Genomic DNA, 27,132 nt, shown 5'->3' on the forward strand with positions numbered 1-27,132 from the left:
GAGCAAAATATTCAGAATCTGTCTTACTGTTACTGTAGAAGACACATTAAAATGTTTAGTGCTGAAATGAGAAGAAAAGAAACACAACGTTTCGGCTGTAGAGCCTTCAGGTATATCCAACATGTTTACACCCAAATCACAAAACAAAAAAAACACATAAAGCAATCATCCAAGACCGCAAAAACAGCACACTTGAAGGCTGAGTCACGATATAGTATAGTGCTCTTGTGAGACGATTCTGTGAGAGCATGATGTCATGTTTGTACTTATCAGCTCCTTCTACTTGCATGCTGGTTTTAAACCAACAGGATGGTTTTAGGGTTATAAGGATGTTTGCAAAACTCCATTAGCCCATTCAGCTGGTTTGTCAGCAGGTAATTGATCTAAAGATCTCATCCTGCAACCAGTTTCCTGACAGAAGCCAGTGACCCGGTTCTGTCATCACAGCCTGGCAACCTGGTCCACACTCTTCACAGGCTTCTGCAGCAGACACTGGGCTCTTGAGGGATTCAGCACCATCTTTCACCAATATTTCAGTTATCAACACGTTTCACTTTCTTAGGTGTTTACTAAATTCATGCACTTCGGTTGGAAGTATTAGGAAATGACTTGGACTGTATACAGTGTGTTTGTAAGGCATTGTGCAATCAACCAAAGACTATGCTGCAGAAAAGGAAAATCAAATTTTTAAACGTTTACTACCTGATTATGCTTAAAATACTTGTAAAGGCTGATTTTTAAAACAGTGCTTTCTATACTAGAAGATATAAAGAAAATGCTGGTGTCTCACAAAACTTCCACAATAGCACTTTTCTGGACACTCCACTCAAAGCTCTTTACAGGTAATGGGGATCCCCTCCACCCCCACCAGTGTGCAGCCCCACCTGGATGATGCACCAGTACGCTCCCCACACACCAGCTCTCAGTGGGGAGGAGTGATGAAGCCAGTTCAGAGATAGGGGTTATTAGGAGGCCATGATTGGTAAAGACCAGGGGGAAATTTGGCCAGGGTGCTGGGGTAACATCCCTACTCTTTTCGAGAAAGTACATTATGGACAATGTTCCCTCTAAGCTGTGAGCGTGTGCGCGTGCACACAGGTTATGAAAGCAGAGGACATAGGAAATTGAACTGCGCACAAAAAAATATGATAATAAAACACGGTTGTCAATTGAAAAATGCTAAATTGACCACATGAGACTGGCTGCGAGAGGCGAAACTTGGCTGTGTGCATTATCATCGCTACTCGATCATCGATATCTCTGCTCTCGTAGTCGTACCTCCCTGCTCCTGCTCGCTCCACACTCAGTCTCTATGACTGGGCTCTTGAGTCGCTGGTCTTTTGGATCTCTGTCCTTCACAACAGTCTTCTCCGGTTTGCACAGTGTGCATCCTTGAACGTTAATATCGTAGAAACATAGACTAATTGTTTTCAAATTTTTATTGCTCACAAAAGTTTATTTTATAAAAAAAATAATATTGATTCACTATATCGAAAGAGGTGAAGGGCGTTAGGCGCAAAAGAACTGCAAGTTCATTTAATATGGAATGGCTTGACGAAGTGGAAGAAACTGCAGCTGCTCCGAAAAGTCATAATTTGATATATGTTCCGTTGCGAGAAATATTTATGTTTGTGTTGTCGTGATGTGAAAGTTTCAGGAGAATGTGCTTGTGGAAAGAGGTGGGAAGACATTTGGAAACGACTTTTTAAAGTGTCATGTCACAAGCAAATCACAACTCGACGGTGTACAAAAACACGGTCACCAAAATCCTTCAGTACCAGCTACAGGGCGGCTGCGCACGCTGCGTGAAGTCCAGATGAACGAGAACGAAAACATTCAAACCCAGAGGACATTAAAGTGCTAATCGACAGTGTTCTGTATTAGCCATTAAAATGAATAACTCTTTGCTCTCAGTTCATGACATTAATGAACATATGCCAAAGTATGTTAACATTCCTGAAAGCTGGCAAAGCAAAAATTATGCGTTTAAATTTTTGGAGATTATCAACAGATTTGTTCAAAAAGAAAGGATTGAGGAAACGGCTTCAGCAGGTTTTCATGTGTTGATGAAAGCACAGATATATCTGTCAACAAATGCCTCATACTGTACTTCAAATTTAGGCCTAAAAATTCTTGTGTGTATAAAACTTATTTTGGTGTAATAGTGCAGCTGCAGGCATGTGATGCTTCTTCTGTTGTTTTGGCAATTAAGCAGTTTTACGCAAACCACAGTCTTGACCTGCGGAAAATGGTGATGCTTACATCGGACGGTGCATCAGTGATGTTGGGCGAAGTTAATGATGTCACAGCGCCACTAAAGCAGGATATACAGTACCACACTTAGTCCAACAACACTGTGTTGCACACCGTGAGGATTTGGGCACTTGTGAAGCATGGAAAGGGGTCGAGTTAATACGAGATATTGAAACTCTAATGCGAACGATGTACAGTGTTCTCTCGGTCCACAACAAAACGATGCAAATTTCAAGAAATTATCCAGGCTTCTGAAAATGAATCCGTTGCTTTCAGACCTCTCAATGGAATCAGGTGGTTATCCAGGCACTTGGCGCTGCAAGCAGTAATGAGAAATTCTGAGGTGCCGATTGAGTACTTTGAGGAAGATACATCAAATGAGCCCATTTTGAAATACCGCCACAAGAAGTTAACAAACACTGAATACCAAATAGCCCTAGAAATTCTGAATGTTTTAGAAGAACTAGCTGCATCGTGTGGGCCTTTGCAATGGCGTGGCCTGGCACTGCTTGATGCACTTCATTTTGCACCCGGCAAACTGAGCATGTGAAGAAAGCAGCATCTTGGTGATGATGGTTGGTGGAGTGACAAAGTTAAGGCTTTGCTTAGCAAAAGCCGGGAAGAAAACATTGCAGTGGCTATGAGTTCTCTGTTAACTGATTCATCCACGGTGCGACAGGGAGCGCTACAGGAGGTCATTCTTGCCGTCTGCCATAAGACTGTACAACGCATCCACCTTGCGTCTTGGCAGAGGCAACATCGACAGTGACCTGTTTCTGGACTAAACGCATCTACACATCTACTGCTACATCTGTTCTCTTTCTTTTTCTTTTTCTTTTTCCCGTTTACAACCACTTTTTGTGCAATATATGCCAGGGACCAGTGCAATACATTTATATTTATATCTATAGTTACATCTATATTTATATTCATATGTGTGATATGAGTGTGATACGATTTTCTGTGTACTGTTCTGTTCTAGTTTGTTCTTGTGCGTCCGGACTGTGAGTAACTCTTGTATTGTATTGTATGTATTGTACTATTATTATATAATTCGTTACACTGTGGCTGTGTTGTGTGTGTTAAGCTGCTGTTGCACTGCAATTTCCCTCACGGGATCAATAAAGTATCTATCTATCTTTTATAAACCTTCTTTGTGTTCATTTGGAAGAAAGGTTTCCCGCAGATGAAGTACAAGAATGGTCAGCCTTTGATTGTCGAGCAATAGCTGAGTGTGACTGCACCTGCTGTATGGCACTGAGCAAGTTAATGCTTTATGCTCAAAATACCCAGACTTTTTAGCTGAAAATACTATCATACATAAACAGTACAATGACTACATTTGCTGTGCGTGAAAAAATTAAATGCAAACTAATTACAAACTTTTCTGATATGGTGACATTTGGACTTCAAAATGAACAGTTTTGTGACCTTGCAAAGCTGATGGATATTGGGGGAACTTTTCCAGCATCCAGTGTTCACTGTGAATGGAATTTCAGCTTAATGAATTCACTCAAAAACAAATTAAGAAACCGCTTAGGAAAGTGTCATTTGGACGTGCTCATGAGAATTAAAAGCTTTCAACTGGATGGAGGGCTCATTTGTCTGGATAAGCTTTACACAGAATGGGCAAATGCCAAAGACAGGAGAGAGAAAAAATAAATTACATTATTTGTACACTAATTATACTGTAGTGATATTTATTTGCATTATAAATTGCATAACATAAGAATAAAACTATTCATATTAATTTCCTATTTATTTGCATCAAGAAACAAAGTAGCTCATATTTTCTGTTAAAACAATCGATGCAATTTTTAGTAGCTACTGTATGAGAATGACTAGATTAACAAAAAAATAATTTCAGGTTTACAATTCTACACACACTTAATTTAGTGCGCACAAGTTTTTGTCACTGAGGGGAAAAAAATGCACAACTTGAAATGTTTGCGCACACAGGCCATTAAAAATTAGAGAGAACATTGGTTACCCCTCACTGCAGTATAACTAACATCTATCCTGCTAGCTAAGGCTTATATACTATCAAGACATCTCGAAAACGAGTTTATTTCAGGTACTGGGCTTTAAAGATGCAGTATTTCGCGTTCAAAGCGCCCCGTCAATATCTCCAAACCAGGAGGAAGATGATCACTCACGGTACCCGGGGGAGGGTGCCTTTATCGTCGATTAGCGACGCGACAGGTGTTAAATTGGCCGAATTAGCTAATAAGAGTCAGGAGGGGGGAGGCTGTCGACCTGAGGCCTTTGCGCACGGGACAGCGCCTATTGCGAGCGGTGAGCTTTAGAAATTCTTCCCAACTTGAATTTTTTCTGAGTGGCTTTTCATTGGAAAACGAATTGTAAGGCATTTCGTGTGCATTTCTGGTTATATTTTTCGCTTCATTAAATTGCGTTAAAAGTAAAAAAAAAAAGTGGTAAAATGACTTTCTTGAATGTAGCTGGTCCTGCGTGATCGATAAGTCGCGCTCGACTCTCAGGCTTCCGTTACTTATCTATTTCTCTATAGATGCTGGGAGGTACTTTGAATCCGAGCGAGAGACTGTTCCAAAAAATGGATTATCCGAAGAAAGTACTACTTTTAATGGGGATCTGTCTCTCAGTAGACTTTACGCACGGTAAGGAGTTTTAAATCGTTCCAAAGAGCTCATACTTTTATAACTGGATCTGCACACTTTGGTGCCCGTTTTTAAAAAAAAAAATAAGTAGCGGTGCAGAATTCAGCCAGCCCGAATCTTATTCCTCGTGGAGACCGTTCTTTTATTTCACACCAATCGATATAAACAGCCGACAGAAATAAAGCTTCTTCTATTGCTGACTTCGGAGCCTGGGGAAGAAGCAGGCCGTTAATAACCAAGGCATGCCAGAGTTATCAATTTAATCAAGCGACTCGGAGTCGGAAGAAATTTGCAGTTGGCAAAACGGCGTAATTCTAGTGTTTCCAAACGAGTACTAATGTGCAGAGCAGTATGTATAAACAATTACTGTAAGTGGATCATTTGAGCAATCCAGTGTCTCGGGTATCAAGAAAAAAAGTATTTTCTTCCTCGGGTTTAGATAAAACAAGCGAGGGGACACTTAGTTAGTCTCAGACCCCTGAATTAAGTGATCGTAAAATACTACACATAATGATCTGCTTCTATTTCCATGTCATTAATGCGTCTAAAAGTTGTTGCACGCTATTCCTGTTTGTGCAAAACCCGGTGCAGGAGGGCGCAATACCGTTGGACAGTGACACCCGCGCGAAATGTTGTTCCAGAGCTGTGCGGTACCCCCCGGTACCCCCCGGACCTGAGCGGCGGCCCCGGCCCCACGCCAGCGCTCCCTTGCTCCTACCCCTGGCAGGTGATCCTGACCCACGTGAACGCGCTGCGCTGCGGCGGCGCCGTGGTGGACGCGGCGTGGATCGTGACTGCGGCCGGCTGCGTCAAGTAAGCGCTCCTGCCGGCTGGGACGCCACCGCCCAAGAAGCGTGGCTTTCAAAAGTACGAGGGCTCTGCGTCTCTTCGCCCTTTTCTGTTCGGTAGTGACGGCACGATTGCACTGTTGTCAGGCTGCCCGTTTTAGTTACAGGAGTCTGCAGGGGGTTCGGTCTGAGGTGTTCACACCTTTGAGTATTGTGGGTCTAAACATTTTGCTCCTGATCTTTAGAAATTAGTTGTCGTCAGTTAAGCAAGTGATTTGTTACACACTTCAGAACAAAACTCAAGGATCAAGTTCTTAACTAATTAAGTGACTTTAAGTGGGGAAACAATCTGGAAGGGGGTGGGTGTGAATTGCAGGCCTGTGCGTTTAACACCAAGAATGGAAGGGACTTCTTTACACAAAGGGTTGTGGGAGCATGGAGCAGGCTACCCGGACCATTGTCATAGCTGGTACCCTGGCCTGTTTCAGCAAAACTGCTACAAGAGAATTGTATCAACTTGCTACAGGCACCCAATGAGCCAAATGGCTTGAAGAGACCCCTCTTGTTTGTGCAACGTTTGTGGTTTTTAAAGCCAAAAACCTTTCAAATCATGTCCTGAACATGAAAACTTGCTCTCAGTCTTTACTGGTGTTGATTTAGGGTGCCCCAGCACACTTGCTGGACTGGGGCTCTCCGCGAGGCTCGGAGACCCCTGTATGTACCTGGACCGGCCCCTGGGTTCGGCGCCGGCCCGTCGGCAGCACGATCTGGGCTACGTGTGGAGCAGCTCCCCCAGCTCCGCGTGCGGCCTGTCGGTCTGTGCATCCCGGTGCCGGCTCCCGTACCGTGCGTGCGCTCACCCGAGCAGTGAGCAGGCAAGAATTAAACGTGTGGCCAGATGCACCCTGGGCCATCTCGATGTCCATCGGGGGGGAAATTGTACCCCGATATCCTCCCTCTTGCAGTCCCAGCAACCCACCAGTAGAGGGCACCTCAGCTTCTAGGGCTCACCTCTTCTGTACAGGAGAGGTGCAGATCAGCCAAATGGCAGTAGCCAATCCCTGCACACCCAGTGTCCCTACCTCCCCACGCTTCCCCAGACCTATTTAAACCCTGCTCCTCGGTCAGGTGGTGCTCAGTATTGTTTCGACACCTAGCTTGAGATCTTACCTGTGCTGGGCACTCCCTGGACTCCTTGCCTGACGTCTGATCTTGATTCTTGGTTCGTATCTCTGGCACTTGGTTCTGGATCCCGGCCTTGGATTTTCCTTACCTCTTCCCGAAACCCGCAGAGGGTCCCTCCTTGTTTTTCTCGGCTGTGGGCCATCTGGACACCCCCAGTGTCGGGGAGCCCTTGCTCATGCCATGCTGCTGGTTTCTCTGCACGTCGACGTGCCTGAAGCAGTACAAGAGCTGTGCCGCCGCCCGGCCTGCTGTTCCCGGATGACCAGCTTCCCTGCCACTCCAGTGCTAAGAGTTCTCTCCATTACCACACCTGGAGGTCAATGAGTCCTAAAATGTCAGGGGGGGGGGGGAATCTAGCGCAGAGCCCATTTCCAGCTATTGCCTCTAGTTCGCTCTCCAGCGTGGACCAGAAACCCGGTTATGTGTTGTAATCCAACATGTCAGCAGTATTAAACCGAACTCGTGAAACATTGGCTCCATTCTGCAACCGGTGCATGTGTGGGGCTGATGAATTGAACGGGCAGAGATGTTTGAGCCTGGGATTCACTCCCAGGATTTATGGAACGTTCTGTAAATATTTCAGGAAGCCCCCAAGTGACAATTCTCCCCACACGGTCGTTGACCAAGGACCGCAGTCTTAACTCGAACGCAATGCTCATGTTTTTGCTGCAGCCAGTACCAGAGCCGCCCAGGGGACTGGACAGTCACTGTGGGGGTGGATGAGAGCAGTCAAATAATCAAGGTGAGCCCCTGTATGTGAAGGGAAGACTTCGCCTTTTTAACTTCTTATTCCTCAGGATGAGAAGTGGTTGGTGCTGGTTATTCATGAAGGGTTTTGGAAACTTACTTTAGCCTGTATTGCTATGCATAATTAACAGCTGGAATTACTGAAAATACTCAAAACTCAAAAAGGAAACTTTTCCGTGAGTGGGAGTTGGATACGGCTTCAAGCTGTAGGGGCAGGGCTTGCGTGTTGGACGCAGAGGAGTCCTGCTCTGACAGTCTTCCAGTATGCGGAGCTGTTAGCTGGCTCTGCCGCTGACCCCCTCCTGCAACATCTGGCAGGTTCGCCCTTGTGCCGGGGTTTGGCACAGCTGGAGCAGGGCACTGTTCCTATGGCAGCCTCAGTTTGTAAGAGGCACGGATTTCTAAATGAGTGACCCTCCAGGGCCTGCTCTCATGCCTTTAACAGAAGTTGGGTGATGCTCAGTGCACCTTGCTCGTTTGGACTGTGGTAGCTGATGAATCCAAGAAGCTGATTTCTGAATCTCTACTGTTAAGTACATATCTGATTCCTAAATGGTCCAGAAACGAGCAACTGAATACCTTCCCAGGCTTAAATGCCTGTTCTACACAGCCTAAAAAAAAAAAGAGAAATCCAGCTATTCAAAATGCTCAAAGGTCTTTGACAGAGTGAATTCAATCATAACAACCCACAGGGCACAAGTGAACATTTATGGGTACGGTAAATGGAAGTTTCAGTTTAAAACTGAACATGGGAGAGTAGAAATTTTAGGCCGCCTTGTGCTTTTTTTTTTGTTTAAGATCTTGCATACTTTATACCACAAGTGGTAGGAGTCTGGAATAAGCCCCCAGGCAGTCTTCCTAGGTGCAACCCTGGCATCTTTCATGAAACCACTGACACTTTGCTGGCTTCACTAGCTATTGGAGATCCAACGAGCCGAGCAGGCCAGATGGCTTCCTGTTTGTAACCCTTCAGTTCTGTGGATGACCTCGTGTACTCGTCCTGTTTAATCTTGCGATTGGTCTTTGTGCCACAAGAAAATAACTGCAATAGAAGTGCATCCGAAGTACAGCCTGTTCTACGGAGACTATGACTTGGCTCTGGTCAGAGTGGACGAGCTGGAGTTCAGCGAGGCGGTTAGTCCTGTCTGCCTGCCCTCCGGCGTGCTGGAGTCCTCCTCCGTCTGTGTGCTCACTGGCTGGTGTGTGGTGAACGGTAAGTCTCCAGCTGCCTTGATCATAAAGTGACTTTTTTTTAATAACTTGGGTTCTTAAGTAGAAATTTTGCATCTTGCATTATAACAGATCTCTTGCAGCTAGTATCATGTTGTAGTCTGAGTTTTTCAATACCAAGGTCTAAGTTTGGTTTTTGGTTTCCCCACCTCTTTGCATTTGTCTTATGTGCTATTATGAGCCAACTGTACTGAAACTGCTCTTAAAACAGGCCTCTTTATACGGTTTTGGCTGGCAGTTGGATGTGAGGTCACTTACCTTTGAACCCACTGACGCAGCTGGGTATTTTGCTGTAGTAATTACGGTGACTTCCCTGCTCTTGGGCACAGAGCTGTCTCACCATCTCGCCTGTGCCGAACCCTCACTGCTGTCACGTGAGGGAGCTAACGCTCTGACTAGGTCTACCGGTTCAGTGGCCCCAGGGCAGAGAGCGAGCAGCCTGCAGCACCGACTCGTGCCCGTCCAGGACTCGAGGGTCTGTAACGAGTCCCGTCCCCCTTGCGGCACCGAGCGCATGTGCCCCCTCTCCTCCATCTCGGGGAGCGGCAGGTGTCCGGTAGGTGGGCGGTAAAGGGGTTACAGTCCTCCACAGAGCAACCGGGGAGCCGCGGGCCTCAGGCTTCGTTTTAGAGTTGACTGGGACTGGGGTCACACAGAGGTGGATTGAAGCCGGATTGGGGGGACTTTCGTTTCTGCAGCAAGATTCATGTCCATGTGACTCTTGGGGTGGGGGGTGACTGTGCACTTTTATTTCGTGGTGGTGGGGGGGGAGGGGGAGTATTCACAGCTGGAGGGAACCACGGTTCATGTGTGGACATCCTTGCCTTAACGTTGTAATGCCCATTTTCAAGTCAATTTTGAAGGTTGCCTTTAATGCCCCCTTTTTTGTTTTTTTTTTTCCCCAAGTTTGATACCGGCGACCCGCTGGTGTGTAAAAGCGGCGACGTGTTCGTCCTCGGAGGCGTGCAAGGCGGGCGCGCGGACTGCGGGGATCCGGCCTGCGTCTACAGCCGCGTGGAGGCCATGGTGGGCTGGATCAAGGGTGTGATCAGACAGTACGGTTGGTAAACCTTTGGCAGCTAGTGGAGCTTAACTCATCCTGAAGCAGCCAACAAACTTAAGGTATCTTTTCTCTTATTTCCCCCCCCCCCCCCCCTTAAAGCTTTAAACCGCGAACTCCAAAGTGATGTAGGGAAGGGTGAGAACTTATTTCCTTGGATTTTCATTAGACTTTAATCTTTGCCCTAGTGATATTGCGAAGTTTCATTAGCAATTAAACAAGGAGCAGGTTGCAACAACTCTCCAATGCAGTGTTGCGGAAAGGCCACAGCCTTTATAGCCCTGCTGAATCCCACGCTGGCTTTTTTAAGAGTTTTATAATGGGAACATGATCCTTGAAGTTATGAACCTGGTGGAGGAGGAATTATTCTCTGGCAGTTATAGTTATATGCCTGGACACCTATTCTTCATTGTACCATAATGGTGTACAACCATTAGACTACTTTACATGTGACTATTCTCCTGCTCTGTGGCCTGTCCTGATAACATGACCCTGTTACCCACAGAGTGTCCCACAGACCTGGAGCTGCCTGCCCCACCAGCGGCCCTGCTGTCCCCCCCGTATGCTCCGAACCTCGCCTGCTCCTGGGTCCTGTGGCTGGGCGAGAAGAGGAGAGCCGAGGTGACAGTGAGCAAAGTGCACACCCCCAGCATGGACTGCAGGAGCGCCTTCTTCAGCATCGAGCAGCAGACCGGCAACCAAACGCTGCTTCTAGGTAACAAAATTCCCATTGCGTGTGGAGGCCTGGGAAGTGAAATGCTTGTTGTTTATGGGTTTTTTTTAACTCTTTTAACTAGACCGATTCTGCGGAAAGCTGAAATATCCCTACAAAGTCTACTCCCTTCTGTCGGATGACAAGTCCTTTTTGAGGTTTTCTTATAAAACTCATACGGATGATCCTTCACCTGACTATGGATTTTCTCTAACTTACAAATATGTTACAGATTAGTGCTCTGTGTGTCCTGATTGGTCTTCAGTTTTGTGTCTCCATGCACTTGATTTTGAATAAACCGCTTCAATTATGTTGTCTTTTCTAGTACATACTGTACACCTGCACAAACAATAGCTGATTTTTTTTTTTTAAATAAGGCAAAGTTAAAGTGGAATTTTTTCCCCCTCTCCTTAAAGCAACGTGGGGTCTTTCTCCATGGACAAGGACCAAGAATAAAGGTTACAAAGGAGACATAGCGTAGATAAAGCATAGCAAATGAAGGATGTACAAAGAAAAGCATGGAATTTAAACCAAGGGATGTTATGTTAAAACTGTACAATGCTCTAGTAAGGCCTCAATGAGAATACTGTGCACAGTTTTGGTCAGCACACTATAGAAAAGAAAAAAGAAAAAACAGCCAGTAAAACGGCAACCAGATGCATTCTGGCGATTAAGGGTATGAATTACACCGACAGGCTGGAGGAACTGAATCTCTTCGTTCTTGAACAGAGAAGACTGCTACGAGGCCTGATACCAGTGTTCATAATTCTCAGGTTCACTGATCACCCTAGTTTTGGTTTCTTCAGAACCAACAGAGAAACACGGCCCAGAAGACACAAATGGGAACTGTGTGGAAGTGCGTTTAACACCGAGACCAGGAGACACCTGTTTACCCAGAGGGCAGTGGGAGTCTGGAACACGTTACCCAGCCGTGTTGCTGAAGCCAATACTCTGGCTTCTTTCAGGAAACGGCTGGAGGAGATCCTGGGATTAATTAGCTACTAAAGTGGCTGGAATGGCCTAGTAGCCTCCTCTGGTTTTAAATGTTTCTTATGTAGAGAGGAATAGTACAGTACTACAGCACAAGGCTGGGCATAATTGTCACAGACTCTGAGGGACGCTAAGACTGCCCTGTGCGATAGTCCCTGGGGAACCCCACATTTTCTGGTTGTTAGTCGAGGCCAAATTCTTTATCCTTAACTGAAATAAAAAGGTGCTTGACTGGAACCTTCTCCAGGTTTTATTGCTGCTCAAAAGTGGTGGATCATGCGTTTTTATGAAAAGCGACGGTTAATACAAAACCTCCAACATTTTTGTCCTGTATGTATTTGCACCATGGACCAGGAGGAATGATATTTCGTTCCACTGTATACTTGGATATGGCTGGAATGACAAACGTGAACTTGAACTATTACATTTCAGGAACAGTGATGAGCAACTCTGCATTGCAGAATCAAGTTACACAGAGTGCCCCCAGGTGGTACACTTGAGGAATTTGTACTGCAGCTGTCTGAACAGGAGGTATGGAGAGCTTTTGGAAAGGTGAAGCTATGCAAGGCTGCTGGCCCTGATAGCATCCCCTCCTGTGTTTTAAAGGCATGCAGAGCACAGCTGGCCTCTGTCTTCACCGTATTATTTAATATGTCACTATCCCTGTCTCCTGTCCCACTGTGCTTCAAGAGGACTGCTATCATGCCACTGCCTGAAGCAACCAAGGTGTCTTGTCTGAATGACTACCACCTGGTGGCACTCACCTCAGCAGTCATGAAGTGCATAGAGAAACTGGTGATGGGACATATCAACAGTATAGTCCTGGACCCCCTGCAGTTTGCTTATAGGAATAATAGGTCAGTGAATGATGCTGTCTTACTGACCCTTCACACCACTCTTGAGCCCCTGGACAAGAGGAACACCTGTGCCAGGATGTTATTTATTGACTTCAGCTCAGCCTTCAACACAATTGTGCCAGGCAGACTGGTGGTAAAGCTCAGGAGTCTGGGCCTCAGCAACTCCATCGGCAACTGGGTCCTGGACTTCCTGACAGGCAGACCCCAAGTGGTGAGGATTGGGAACAAAACCTCATCCCCTCTGATCCTCAACACAGGGGCCCCCCAGGCCTGTGTGACTGTGTGGCTAGATTTAACAGCAACCGCATCATCAAGTTTGCTGATGACACCACAGTAATCGGTCTTATCTGCAACAATGCTGAAACCGCCTACAGGAGGGAGGTAGCAGAGCTGGTGGAGTGGGGCCACAACAACAACACACTTAACAACAGCAACACACTTAACATCTGCAAAACAAAAGAGATTATAGTGGACTTCAGGAGGCAGGGAGGACATCACACACCCATCATCATTCAGGGGTCTCCAGTTGAAACTGTCAGCACCTTCAGCTTCCTTGCCCTCCAGGTCACCGAGAGGCTGAGCTGGTCAGAGAACTCTGCTGCCATCCTCACTGAAGCCCACCAGCACCTTCACTTCCTGAGACAGTTAAGGAAGTGGGGGATGAGCAAGACAACACTCGCCAATTTTTACCGTAATACGATTGAGAGTCTCCTGACCGGTGGTATTACAGTGTGGTATGGTGGAGCCACAGTACAGGAAAAGCCAAAAGACCTCAGGGTTGTGAGGTCCACGCATAAAATCACTGGGACTGAGCTGCCCTCCATCGACCAGGTACATCTCGACCGCTGCCACAACCGGACTCGGGCTATACTTCGGGACCCAATTCACCCTGGGCACGATCTGTTTTCACCTCTGGGTTCCGGTAGGAGGTATCGCAGTATCAGGACACTGACCAATAGATTAACCCAAGCAGTCTGCATCTTAAACAGCTCAAATTAGCACCTGCACTTTAAGGTACTGCACTGATTGCACTATCTTGGCTGTACTATAACATCTATTGTCTAAATTTACTGTCCATGTCTGTTTGTCATTGTGCCTAGTTTTTTCTCTAATGTTACTGGGTACAGCTGGACGAGTAAGCATTCCAATACACTTGTTGTATATAGCAAATAAAGAAATCTTGAATCTTGAATCTTGGATCTGACCTGTGCTGAATAAGAGAAGTTGCTCGATTTATCATCTGATGCGACTTTAAAGTCAGAATTGAAACGACAGTCACTGTTGGATTTCTGGCTCTAAAGACAGAGTGAATACCCAGCTCTCTCATTTTTTTTTATGCCTTTTGCTACTACCTACCTTTGTGAGAAAGGCTTCTCTGTTCTCACTGCAATCCAGACGAACTACTGCAACAAAATGGATCAAATTGAAGCTCGCTGCCCTCATCCCTGACATTGCAAGGCGTTGCTCGACGAAACAGGCTCACCCCTCTCACTGAAAAGGTAAGCATTCAGTGCTATTTTTATTATATTTATTATTTTTATTACGTGTGTGTGAGTGTGTGCGCACGTGCTCATGTTGGTTATTGAGAATTTCTGGGATTCCTATGAGAAGGTGACTTGTAGGTGTTACCTGGAAGCTTTGGTTTGATCAGGTGTGGTACTTGGTCCAAAAATTTTGAGAGCCACTGTTCTAAAGGAAATGCCAAGACTTCCCTTCCAGTGCACTTCAGATGTAATCAGCATAGCTCTACCTTTTAGACAGGAACAGGCCAAGGGTAAGGAACTGGGAAATGAAATCTGACCGCAGAGACACAACTGAGCAGGCAGGAGATATAAACATAGGAGAATTAAAAATCTTTTTCACACAAAACGCATTTTGCAACGTACTGTGGCAACTGGTTTCACATTCCTAATTATTTTTGCAGTCAACCTTTTATCTGATCTAACGTGATTTCAATGATACAGTATAAGTGAACTGTAAATGTAGTTCATGCCACTGTTGTGTAGTAAATACAATTGTGTAACATTTGTATTTAAATATTACTTTAATTTAGATAATACGGTCACTGACCGCTCTACCTCGTTCCTGGATGAACCAGTTACTTGCAGACGTTGATTGGTATCAGGTGTGATGCGTTCATCAGCTGCGGTACCTGTGCTACGACGCTGTTTTTAAAGTATTCTTTGGGCGTGATGGTGATAACTGCACTTTTAAAATACTGGCGTATGTTTTAATAAACTTTTATTTTCAATTGTAAGGTTTCATGCTAATCTCATCCTAACAACGGCATAGGTTTCGCTGGGGGGACGTGGCTCAATAATGTTTCTGTTCTTCGTGATCTGGTGTTTGGTATCACAAAAGATAGACCTTGGTAAGAACTAATACAATAATTTAATCGTGACCTAAATTAAATGTTCTATGAAAGGACGGAAGAAACATTTTAGTGAAGTGAAATATATAAGGCTGATCGTTTCTTCTTATGCAATAATAAGTGATCAAACTAACTGTGTGTTTATCGAGATGAGGGACGAATGAAAAATAACATTACTCGCCGTGTTCACCGAGTTCTCGCAGTTTCGAAGTTCCTGCTTATATTCTCCGTTTACCTGCACGTAGTGCGTCCTGGCTTGCAAACCGCGATGAGGAAACTTACCTTGAAATTGGAAAACGTGTGAACTTTCTCCCGTCCCCCCAAAACCCTAGGTGTGGCTGCTGTTCCAGTTAACTCTAGGACAGGCCAGCCGGAAGGTCTCGGGAAACCCCTGGCGCTAGTCTCCAAAACACTGAGCTCCTCTCTGCTTGGCGTGGAGGATGAGGGTAAGTCATCCGTTATTGAAAAACGACAGTATCTAAAGGGGTGTCGATGGCTGCGTTATCAATCTCTCAGTAAACACTTCCCCTCCCTACAGGGATTAAAACCCTTTGTTGTTTCTTGGTTCCTCTTGGTCAAAACCTAGAAGTACCTGGTACGAATCATTCCGTCTGTACAGAAGATCCTCGGATCCGATTCTACACGGACACTGACACTGGAAGGTGTTTTAGTACTTGCGTTGCATTACTGATGTCAAATCTGGGACGGCTCAGCCACAGGGGGTGCTTTTATTAAACCTAGCCTGGAAGCCTTCAGTGTTTTGTTTTGTTTTGGGGGGGGGGGGGGGGGTGATTTGTGTCATCTAGGATCTTTTTTTTTAAGCTTTGTAACATTTAAATTCTGTTGTAAAGTTTTATATTGTAATATTGTAGAGCACCTTAAAAGGAATGCAAAAAGGTGTTCTTTCTAGTAGTTTATGACTCGTCAAACGATTCCCTCTGTGATTTGGAGTCATTCAGTGCTTTGCATTGCAGTTGACCTCTTAGATGCGAAAGAATCATGGAGAATGTTTTTTAGAGGATTTATTTTGGTGATAAATTCCACCTGGATGCTGCACACTGGTGGGGGTGGAGGGGAGTCCCATTACCTGTAAAGTGCTTTGAGTGGAATGTCCAGAAAAGCACAATATAAGTGTAAGGAAGTATTATTATTATTATTATTATTATTATTATTATTATTATTATTATTATCATCATTATTACCTTCACTGCAGGAGAGAAGGATGCTCAGGGCTCAAACAAGTGTCCTTTACCTCCTTATCTGCCTGTTTGAGCAATTCGGGTCTTGTCCAGCAGGTGGCACTAGACCACGGCAGGTCGCGCACCTGCTGCTGAATGGCAGTTTGGGTTCCACTGCAGGCTCTAGTACAGGGGTGGCCAACCCCAGCAGGCTTTAAATCGCCAATTCCTTAAGTTCCCTTTTGCTCACTGAAGCAGATGATTTCTTTCACTTTAGATAGTATAGGACATCCCTTGAACTGCAAGTAGATCGCAAGGACCACAACTGGCCATGCCAGACTTAATTGAACCAGTTAGCTGACTTAATTGATTAGAGCTCGTGTGTTCCAAGTCAGGGAGTGACCTGTAAGCTCTGCTGGACCGGGGCTGTACAAGGGCCAGGGTTGGCCACCCCTGTTGAAGTCTGTAGACCAGCATTAGGGAAAGGAGGCTTCATGTCTGCTCCCTTGCCTTGTGCTGCATTGTTGGTGTCCATGACAGCAGGTCACTCCCTGCTACTGGATGAGTGGGAGGCAGGTCAAGCAGTGACACAGTGGGGGATGTTATTTCCATCTGTGCGAAGCTGGACACAAGCCTGCAGTGTGCTGGAACACTTGGAATGACGTTGTGCTGCATGTCTTATAAAGCGTTGCCCATGCCCGCGTGTCTTTGCAGATATCGCGGGGCGGCGCAGTTTCATGCCCAGTCAGGGGCCTCAGGACCGCATTGTGGGGGGCATGGAGGCCTGGGCCCACTCCTGGCCCTGGCAGGCCTGCCTCAAGGTCATCACGACCCCTGCGTGCGGAGGAGCCATCATCGGCCCCTTGTGGGTCCTCACAGCCGCCCACTGCTTCAACATGTGAGTCTCCGGATCCCATCCGCACCTCCTCAGCTCTGCTCGTGGCGGGGGTGTCAGGAGCGGTGCTGCACACTGGGGGGCCCGGACTGCAGTCTGGTGGGTTGTAGCCCTGCAGGCTGTCTCCAGCATGATTTGCTCGTGGCTCCTATCTGAGGTCCTGTGACATCCCACAGACGCTGGATATCATGCGGGAATGTGACGCTAAACTGGAGTTGTATCCTGAAAAGACACTTTCATAAGATGTGCTCTACTTTTTTTTCCCAAAATCACACAATGTCATACTGCACAGAAAGTGCGCAGCTCAGAATAACGATTTGGATGAATGTTACAGTTCCTCAGCAAAATGTAGAGGAATAGACACAGGTCAAGAAGCCAAGAAGTGGCCTTAAAACATTAGATGTCAATGACATAATTCAAAGCATATTGAAAAGTTCTGCTGAGTTAAAGCATTAAGGATATTTTTTAAAAAATCATGTTTTGAAACAAAGGTTTGATGCTATTGAAAGAATTGGTCCAATCCCTTTTTAAACATTGTAGGAAAAGACTGTGTGCTATTATCCGTGCCAGAGGAGGTTAAACTGAGAACTAGAGACAGGGAATCCAAAAATTCTGACACTTATGTTTTTGTGAGCAAAGTAGTACTGCTCATTTAAAAACATTTATTCTAATACAATCATTTCAAAACAAGTCTGTAGTTTCCCCATTTTGGGGGGCATAAAATGTAGCTCATTATCTGGGCTGTTTATTTTATGCAACTTTTTTCTTTATCAAGGGTGCTTATAATTCTTGGTGTACACAATAATGGTGTAGGTTTCCTGTGCATTTGCCATTTTCTGAGATGTAGTTTAAAGACCAAAATAATAGAAATATGTGTGAGGTCTAACACGCGTGAATTATCCATGACCTGGGCAACTCGCACCAGGTTAAAAAGACCAAGGACCTCAGTCTGAAATTCGACAGTCGGCCCTTGATGCCCTGTGATTGAAGCCACAAGGCTTTGTTGCTTTTGGCTTTCAAGAAAAGCAATGAAAAGGAGTGGAGTTTCACAGCGTGGAATGAATGTATTATGCCCCTCGCTACAGGTTTAGAAAATGTTAATGTAATAATGGTCTGGAACGGCAGAACTTCTTTTCCTGACATCAGTGCATCCCAAGCCACCCATGGGATGGAAGAGGGAGTTTGGTGTGGTTTTATCACATTGGTGTTTTCCCACTTGGCGAGGCTCATTCAACTTCCCGGCTGAGAGAAAGAAACCTTTTTCAATTTCAGATACTCGAATCCAGTACTCTGGAAAGTCCTGGCTGGGAAACATGACCTGGACAATTTGGAGGAGACATGCCAGCAGGTAAACCCCCTTGTTCTGTGGCTGAAAGGGGCATCCTACTGGGCACCATCTCCCTTCTCCCCATGGTGCAGCAGCTAATGTGAAGATACAGCTTCTACACCAGCAGGCAGGAATTTCAGGGTTAAATCTTTCCTCTTCTGATGAGGCACTTCTTTAATTCCTCCGAGATGGAAGAGGTGGTGCATACATACAGTAGTTAATAAGATGTACTGTGTGTAAGGAATACGCCCCTGTGTATAACAGGGATCTCAGCCGCCCGGGCTGGGGGAGTTCTCCTTTAGCTCAGCTGGCAAGTTCCCTGTTGCGTGACGCCAGAGACCCCCAGGTTCGAGCCCAGGCAGTGAGGGGCGAACTGGCAGGGCAGGAGCAGCAAGGGTGGGAACCTAAAGAACTGATATACTTGGTTTCCATTAAGCTGTAATTTTATAGCTTGCTCTTGGATTGTGAATTTCTTCTTTTAATAAGGAGCCCTTTATGCCACTATGGGAAGTATAAAAAGTAGTACATGTGCTGACCAGTTTAATATCCTAGGGGGAGTATTAAGTGGGTGTTAAAGCATATTTTATGACTTGCATGGTTACCACTCCAAAGCAGGTTCAGTGTTTTTTTTTGCAGACTGTTGGAATCTCCAGAATTCTTCGCCACAAAGATTACGATCCCAAGACGCACAAGAACGACATCGCTCTTTTGAAGCTGGAGAAGCCTCTGGACTTCAATAATTGTGTGAGACCAGTCCTCCTACCGACTATAGAGCTGCAGCCCTCCAAGTTGTGCACTGTGACTGGATGGGGCACAACAAGTGAAAGTAAGTGCACTAAACAAAATGGATCTTACTGTTAATCAAAGGTTTTTTTTTTAATTGAGAGTTCTTATTGCTTCCCAAACCAGTTGGTGAACACAGAGTTCAAATCTGTTTGGAGTTCTATTAAATTGATCACATTGGAAGAAAGAAATGAGACTTGGAGATTGAGGTGAAGTCAGGCTATTTAGTCTTGTTCATCTGCCATGGAAGTTGTCCAGTATTTTAGTTTTCGTTGTTTGAAATAATCCTTTTTAATTCAGGTTAGCAAATACTGCTGAAGCACACCTAAACTTGAGTAGTTGTTCATTCATAACTGTTCAGCAAAATGCATGTGCTGTACCACTTCAGACGGGCCTCGGGCTCTGAGACTGCAGGAAGTCAACATCACCATCCTGGATCAGAACACCTGCAACAGCCAGTTCTACAGCAGCAGCATCAGTGTCGGCATGGTTTGTGCTGGCAGAGCAGAGGGCGGGAAGGACGCCTGCCAGGTAGGCAGATGGCGGTCGAGATGACTTAGTGACAGTTGTGTAGTTGCACTACTATCTTGCCAAGCCTTTAGTGATGACAGAGATGGTCCAGGTGTGACACTTCAGTGGTGTGTAACTCCCAGTGAGCCCCTGGAGGGAATCACTGCCTGATTCATTTGAGATGGGGGTTTTCTGCTTCAGGTCCTGCTGTTTTAAGAGTACAGTGCATTTTCAAACACAATATAGTGTAGTGTCATACAGGTGTAAGACATCAAGCTCATAGACTTTAACAATCAACCACAGGAATCATAAGGACATGAAATGAAATAGTTATTTGGACAATTTTGACTTCTACTAACCCATATCTTGTAGGAAGCCATAGTGTCAGCTTCTCTAGCATTACTGTGTAGCTTGTTCCATACTCCAACGACCCTTTGTGTAAAGCACCTCCTGTGCTCGGTTTTAAATGCACCTTAATATAATTTTCACATGCGTCCTCTGGCTTGTTTTCTCATTTAACTCTGGAGGTAGGTTGTCTCTACCTTTTAGAATTGTGAATATTTAACCTGTTTTATACTTTGCTTATTGCTTACAAATATTCTAAATTAGAATATTGACACATTAAATAATTTTAACATCCCTCAATTCAAATGCTGTTCTTTAACTTGTACGTCCAGACCTGGTTTGGCTTTTTCATTATATCCACGAGACTAAAATGATCTGTGAACACAAACTCTTTTCATGTTGTAAGTAGTTTCTTCACATTCAAGATATCACCCATACTGAAACATCCCATTTCTGTATTCTCTGACCATGAAACATTTCCCCATCTAGACACTTACCTTCTGAGTGCCTGTTACCTGCGATGTGAGAAATAATCTGAGGAACATAATTCAAAGTCTTCTGAAAATATAATTATTCCACACAATATGTTGTAGTTTTTCTAAGAAATCTAAGAGGTTAGTTAAGGAAGACCTACCTGTACTGTACCTTTTCCAAGCCCACACTGACTATAAGATAAGATCACTTTATTGGACATATACAATTTCTCGAATTAGGAATTTGTCTTTTTTGCATACCCCAGCTTGCTCTCCATGAGACACACAGACAGGGAGAGAAGCTTGGGGTCAGAGCGCAGGGTCAGCCATTTATACAGCACCCCTGGAGGAGCTGGGGTGAAGGGCTTTGCTCAGGATTCCTCTGCCGGCCGCGGGATACGAACTGGCAACCTTCCAGACACAGGCACAGATCCTGAGCCACAGAGCCACTGCTCCACCCCAGGCAGGCTCCAATGCCCCACGAAACCACGACCAGAAATTAAGAGGTTTAGGATTGAAAACAGAAGGACTACTACATTCCCCACTTTATTCAAGTGTGGATTTCTGTTGTAATATTGATGGAGTATTATACATGTATTTGTTGGATTATCTAGTACAATAGTGATGGATTATTGTACTCTGTGGATTACTGGGTATAAATACCAAGCTGTATTTTTTAAACTCATTCCGAGATCCTTAGATTGATAAAACACTAAAAACCTTCAGTGGCTTTCTGTTAGGTGTTGGAGATATCCTCTCTGTATTTTTTTAGCAAAATAAACTTTATTCCACAGTAGACATATTACAATAAGAACACATTCTAGCAAGTCATGCAATCTCTACTACAGTACATATAAATTTTGTTAAAAGGGTGGTTGTTTTTTTTCAGTCTGTGCACAGTGAAGGAGTCTGTGTCTCTTTCTCCCTGTCCCGGCTCTGAATCTGCGGTCGTCCAGTCCTCCGCAGGAGCTCGGAGGAACAGGGTCATCCTCTCCGTTTGCTCTTTCTGCTCTGGTGAAGGCCCCCCTTCTGTTTGCAGGGCGACTCGGGGGGCCCCCTGTCCTGCGAGGCGGAGGGGCGCAGGTTTGCGGTGGCCGGCCTGGTGAGCTGGGGCGTGGGGTGTGCGCGGAGGGAGAAGCCGGGCGTGTACACCGACGTCTTCTACTTCCTGGACTGGATCAGCGTCCGGATTCAGGGTGAGCGCGTGGTCATGCACGGCGCCTTCCAGGAACCTTACATGTCATTTGCAAAGACCAGTGAAAATGAAAATTTTGATGCTGGCTTTTTTTTTCTTCCATGGCAAGCTGTGAATTTAAGGAAGCCTGGGTCCTACATGAGACCTTTTTTTAAAGAAAAGATTCTGTTGGCTTTCGAGGTCATAGCCGTAAAAGTTAATCTATTGTCTGGGATGGTACTGAGATTCTTTTGAAACTGCACCCATGCACTGTGTTCTTAATGCTGTTTTTCCTTGTTAGAACAGAGGGAACTTCTGGAGTTTCAGGCAAGCCCAACGGTAGGATTTTGATCTTTGTTTTTCGGGACACACGATCTCCAGCCTTTTTAATCTGCTCCATTGCCGATTTTGAATATAATCAGATCCATGGTTAATTAGACTAAAGATTATAGATTAAGCAGCAGATTTAATCTGAATACCGCAATGGAGTGCATTGGAAAGGATTGCAAAATGAGTAGTCCTGATATTTGTGTCCAGGAAGACCTTTGTTCTTAAGGATCCCCCAGTTCTGCAGATCTGGTAGTGTGTCAAATAGCATTGATGGAGATTCCCCTTCTGACTTTTATGTGGAATGATTTTAGTGCTTCTTTTAGTAAATTAATAGCATGTCCTCTGAGGACAGCAATCTGTTGAAACTCTTGCCCTGTCCAGACTTCTGCGGCACGAGCAGTACTAAGCCTTGTGGAATGAGCTCGGGCTTCGCAGAGGTGGTTGGCTCAGACGAAGGCAGGCCCACTGTGGAAAACGTGACCGCGGCCTGTCCGAACTCCTGGCCCTGGCAGGTCAGCCTGCAGAGCAACGGGTGGCACTACTGCAGCGGGACGCTCATCCATCCCCGCTGGGTGCTGGCTGCCCGGCACTGCAACTGCAGGTACCTCGCCTGCGCCCCATGCTGGGGGGGCCTTTCCATAGCACTGTCCAGAGGTTTATTCCAATAATAGGAAGTCCAGTAGTGCTGCAAAATAGCATGATGCTCTTATACAGTCTTCTGCAATTTACATAATACTGAAGCCTTTTTGTTTGCAGGTTAAATATCATGAGTGGAGTTGGCTGCGGTTTGTTTTTGCAGATCTAAAAGCGATGACGTGGTCCTGGGCGCACATGACTTGACGTATATGCCAACGCAGATCATCCAAGTAGATGAGGTCTACAGCCTTGCGGATAATGGGAGTTTCCCCCCGACTGACGACCTGACTCTGGTCCGCCTCCAGACGCCTGCCAGATTAGGTACGGATGGGACTGGCCGCCAGTTGGGGCACACACAGACACACACGCACGCACGCCCTGGACAGGACACCAGTCCATCACAGAGCACACACAGACACACACGCACGCACGCCCTGGACAGGACACCAGTCCATCACAGAGCACACACAGACACACACGCACGCACGCACGCCCTGGACAGGACACCAGTCCATCACAGGGCACAAACAGACACAAACACATTGGACAGGATGCCAGACCATCACAGGGCACACGCAGACACACACACGCACTCACACCAGGGCCAATTTTCCCAGAAGCTAATTAACCTACTGGTATGTCTTTGGACTGTGGGAGGAATCTGCAGCACCTGGAGGAGACCCATGCAAAAATGGGGAGAACATGCAAACTCCACACAGATAGTTCTCCAGGTCTGGACTTGAACCCAGGGCCCCAGTGGTGCGAGACCGCAATGGCAGCTACTGAGGTGCCGCCCTCTTTAAACATGTTAGTAATGTATTTCATAGCTGCGCTGGTTTGTGAATCTCCGGTGTTTTTTCCTCCTGTGAAGGTGACACAGTGGCTCCGGCCTGCCTGCCGGATGAGAGGGTCGACCTGGATGACGGCTGGTCCTGTGTGACGACAGGCTGGGGATCCAGCAGTGCTACCTGTGAGTTAAAAGCCCCTTTCAGAAAGCAGCCCCGGTCGGATCCGGCAACGCAATCGCTTTCCCACCTTTTGTGCGGTTTTCTTGTCGGGATCCGGGACGCAAGTGTGGAACACCAGACTCTGACTCCTGTGTGCAGCTTCTGTTACTGTGCTTTAGGAAACTCATCTTCAAGGCCACGCAAGCTGGCTTCAGGACGAATGGGCCAAAACCCTAGAAAAACCATGGCTGGAGTTAACTAAATGCCCCTCTGCTTACTCTTCCCCTTAAAGTCCGATTTCAGGGCTTGCCCTAAATTCTTTATTCCTTTCAATATTTTTTTTCCCTTGGAGGTTTCATTATAATGAAGTTTGAAAACTTTGTGCTAGTTTTTCTTTTTTATCAAATATTGCTGTATGTTTAGTGAGATGGGTTTTTTTTTTCCTTTAAAAATGTCTCTCACAGTGTCTGTTTCCAATCCATTTCCAGCAAATATTAAACCGGATGTGCTGCGCCAGGCCAGAATACAGCTGGTTAATGAAACGTCTTGTAGAAAGAGCTGGGGAGAAGACCTTATTCTTAAGACCCACATCTGTGCAGGGGCAGCTGGATCCAGATCTTGCATGGTATATTCTTCAATTTCCATTCGCTCTTGCAACAACACGGTAACATCCGTACAGATACAGTATTTCATACTTTACAGCGCTCGAGATGACGGCCATTTTAATGTTATTTAGATGGGCTGTACTGTAGCTGATTGGTAATGGATTTAAGTGTTGGGAACACACTCTGGTAATCTGCACTGTTGTGAAAGAGATTCCATTCATGTCTTTTCTGTGCCTTCTGCTCAAATTCCACTGTTGTTTCACTTCAAACAGCCATTTTACCATTGCATCCTAAATATACAGTTTACTAAGTGTCAAAGGTAACGTATTGCTGATAATTGTAACAAATTCACTGAGTTATCTGTAAAATTCTCTCTTCTTGTCAGAGGCACACTGATATTTTGTTGACCAGACTTGCGTTGGTTAATGTTTGTTACGGGGATGTCTGCTACAGCACAGGGCAGTCTTGTGTACATCAGGCCACAGTTGCTGTCTTGTGGGATCCTGCACTGCTCCTCTCGGAGCTGAGACAAGCATGTGCCTGTTCCAGGGCTCAGAGACCAGTGATGTCATGGGTCATTGTGTGTATTTCATTGGTCTTAGGTGTTTGTCCTACTTGCAGTCAGCGTAAGTGTCACATTTGTGCATATGAAAATGCTGCTATTACACGAGCAGCACAAGGAAGAAGCTGTACTGCTGGCAGGCCGTCACACCAGCACGCGCCCAGATTGAGAGCAGTAAATGAGATCCCGAGACTCGGTGATGCAGTCGGGTTGCCTTCAGTCACTGCAAGTGTAGTTCTGTACCAAATGGACTTTCCTGCCCAGGCTGGCCCATTCAGTCTCCCCCTGATCTAGATGAGGTGACGTGACTTTTGGTCTCCCCAGCTGACATTGTGTTTTGCGGCAGTCTTGCCAGGTAGTGAGTTATGTTGCACTTAGTCCAGCCTCCAACAGATCGCAAAGGCAGGCAGGAGGTGTTCTCCTGATGAGTGGTACAGATGAGCTCCTTTCTGTTTAGCCAGCCTTAATGTTCAACAGTTGGGCATGATTAACCTTGACTAATCAACTCTCACTTTATCAAGCAATGTAGCAATTGGTGATGCATCAGTGTCATTTGAGTGTATCCTGGTCAGTCATGAATGATCATATTAATCAAAATGACCCAATTAATCCAAATGTTAATTGTTAATCCAAAATCCAAATGTATGCCTGCATATATTGTGACATTTCTTCTGATGTTCCAAGTACAAATACTGTATTGAGCAGTGTTTTGTGAGAATCTGTGGACTTTTTTCAGGTAACACCTGGATGACGCCTTCTAATGGCAACCAAAATAAGCAGGATAGGCAGAATGACCTGTCTGTTGTTCAGTGGCCTAACAGCATGCTGTACTCATACAGAACATGCTCTACCATGCCATTGCCTTATAGTCAATTTCCAAAATTCTGCACTGCACCACCATGGTTAAAATCAACAGAGGTCTTGGTTGGGCTGGAATACTTGCATTGGCATCATTACAGCACGAGATCTCTCTGAAACCTGACTAAATACTACACCCCTACTACATTTCTGCACTGGTTCTCAGACATGGGCAAGGTGCATCTTTCATTTCTCCTACCATCTAAACGTTTACAATTCAACTACATTTTAAGTAGCGTGTCCTAGAATTTTATTTGGTCTGAATTAAATGTTTCCCATATTGGTACTATCATGGGGATTTACTCAGTCTTCGATAAGACAATCCTCTTATTAAACCCGTCTCTCCCAGTTCAAGGAGGTCTTCTGCTACATTCTGAACAGCGATGTAGCTAACAGGTATTGTTTTTACAGAGTCCGATTTCTCTATACTCTATACTTGCTCAAATTAAAGGTGAATTACTTTGAGTAGGTTGGGGTTTCAGGTCCAGTTTTTGCCCATTTCAGTGGGTTGAAAAGGAGCTGGGATGAACCCTGAGCCTGACTGGGAACCATCAGAGTCTCGAATGAATTGAAAACAAATTGTGTCAAACGTCCTCCCTCCCTCCAGGGGATCTCCGGAGGGGCGCTGGTCTGCAGCAGAGACGGTGTGTCTTCCCTGTGCGGCGTGCTCACCTGGGGCAGCAAGACCTGCACAGCCCGCAAGCCCGCTGTCTTTACCAGGGTGTCAGCCTACAGGTCCTGGATAAAAGACGTCACGCAGGGAGAGGTGTAAATACAGAGCAGCGTGTCTAAAATAAAGTCTTAACCCAGATCTATTTCTCCGAGGGTGCTCGATTCACTGGCTATGAATTCTTGCTGTTGTTGTTGTTGACTCGGATCATTCTTCACATGATTAGGAGGTAGTTTTCTGGTTGACAAATGATATGATCGATTGGTGATTGATATGATAATCCAGGGGTCAAGCCAAGCCAGGGGTCTCAGTCCTGGTCTTGAAGGACCACCCGGCAGCTTAGACGCATAACTGAACCCTTAATTGACTTGATATTATCAATTCAAACGATTTTTCTTCTTTTTAAACATGCTGGAGGAGGCTGCCTTTAATTATTGCATTTCATAAATAACATACTCAAACTATAAAACAAATCCTGCAAATATTTCAGTCGAGCAACTTCTCTGTCCAGCTCGGTGATGAAGCTCAGTGGGAATGAAGGCCAGCAACTGTGTGGGACTCCAGCCCTAGGAGTGGGAGCCCCTGGCCTGAGGCCCTTCGGCATCTCACTCATCTCTCAGGAACCAATCGTCTGACCTGGAGAACCAGTCTCCTGCCACAGGAGGTTTGCAAAGCCTGTTGGGAAACAGCGCATTACTACATCCCTGTAATGGTCTGGTGTCAGGTGGCTCTAACCCTGGCATTGTACATGCATGATCGAATTGATCTTCTTCCTAGTATGAGTGTTGCCATGAAACAAGTGACCTGTCCGTGCTGTTGAAGCCGATACTGAAGAAACGACTGAATGAGATCCCGATCAAATAACAACTGAATTCCATTAAATACCAAAAGAGCTAGATTGGTTGAATGGTATCCTCCTTCTTTACAGCTGTTCTTAATTCTGAAAGTGACAGGACATATGGCATGGAAACGAGCTGGATTGTTCCTGTATCTATATCCACGCATTTATT

The 27,132-nt window shown here is 45.6% G+C and overlaps 2 protein-coding genes and 1 pseudogene across 2 annotated transcripts; all 3 read left to right on the top strand.

The window, feature by feature from the left end:
• Positions 1-1,058: 1,058 nt before the first annotated feature.
• On the top strand, positions 1,059-2,803 carry LOC148829947 (zinc finger protein 862-like; annotated as a pseudogene).
• A 1,977-nt stretch (positions 2,804-4,780) lies between these two features.
• On the top strand, positions 4,781-10,848 carry LOC148829948 (chymotrypsinogen B-like). Its single transcript, XM_088923606.1, has 9 exons — positions 4,781-4,889; positions 5,531-5,702; positions 7,535-7,604; positions 8,645-8,822; positions 9,262-9,395; positions 9,746-9,899; positions 10,002-10,037; positions 10,405-10,614; positions 10,697-10,848. Exons 1-9 carry the CDS (start codon positions 4,781-4,783, stop codon positions 10,846-10,848), a joined length of 1,215 nt encoding a protein of 404 aa, XP_088779732.1.
• Positions 10,849-14,777: 3,929 nt separating this feature from the next.
• On the top strand, positions 14,778-26,224 carry ovch1 (ovochymase 1). Its single transcript, XM_088924060.1, has 13 exons — positions 14,778-14,829; positions 15,162-15,275; positions 16,722-16,905; positions 18,175-18,250; positions 18,851-19,055; positions 19,401-19,543; positions 21,380-21,536; positions 21,821-21,853; positions 22,226-22,445; positions 22,644-22,801; positions 23,352-23,450; positions 23,916-24,052; positions 26,060-26,224. The coding sequence occupies exons 1-13, from the start codon at positions 14,778-14,780 to the stop codon at positions 26,222-26,224; spliced, it is 1,743 nt and encodes a 580-aa protein (XP_088780186.1).
• Positions 26,225-27,132: the final 908 nt, after the last annotated feature.

This window comes from Atractosteus spatula, chromosome 8, assembly GCF_055471065.1.
Source record: "Atractosteus spatula isolate fAtrSpa1 chromosome 8, fAtrSpa1.hap1, whole genome shotgun sequence".
Lineage (NCBI taxonomy): Eukaryota > Metazoa > Chordata > Actinopteri > Semionotiformes > Lepisosteidae > Atractosteus > Atractosteus spatula.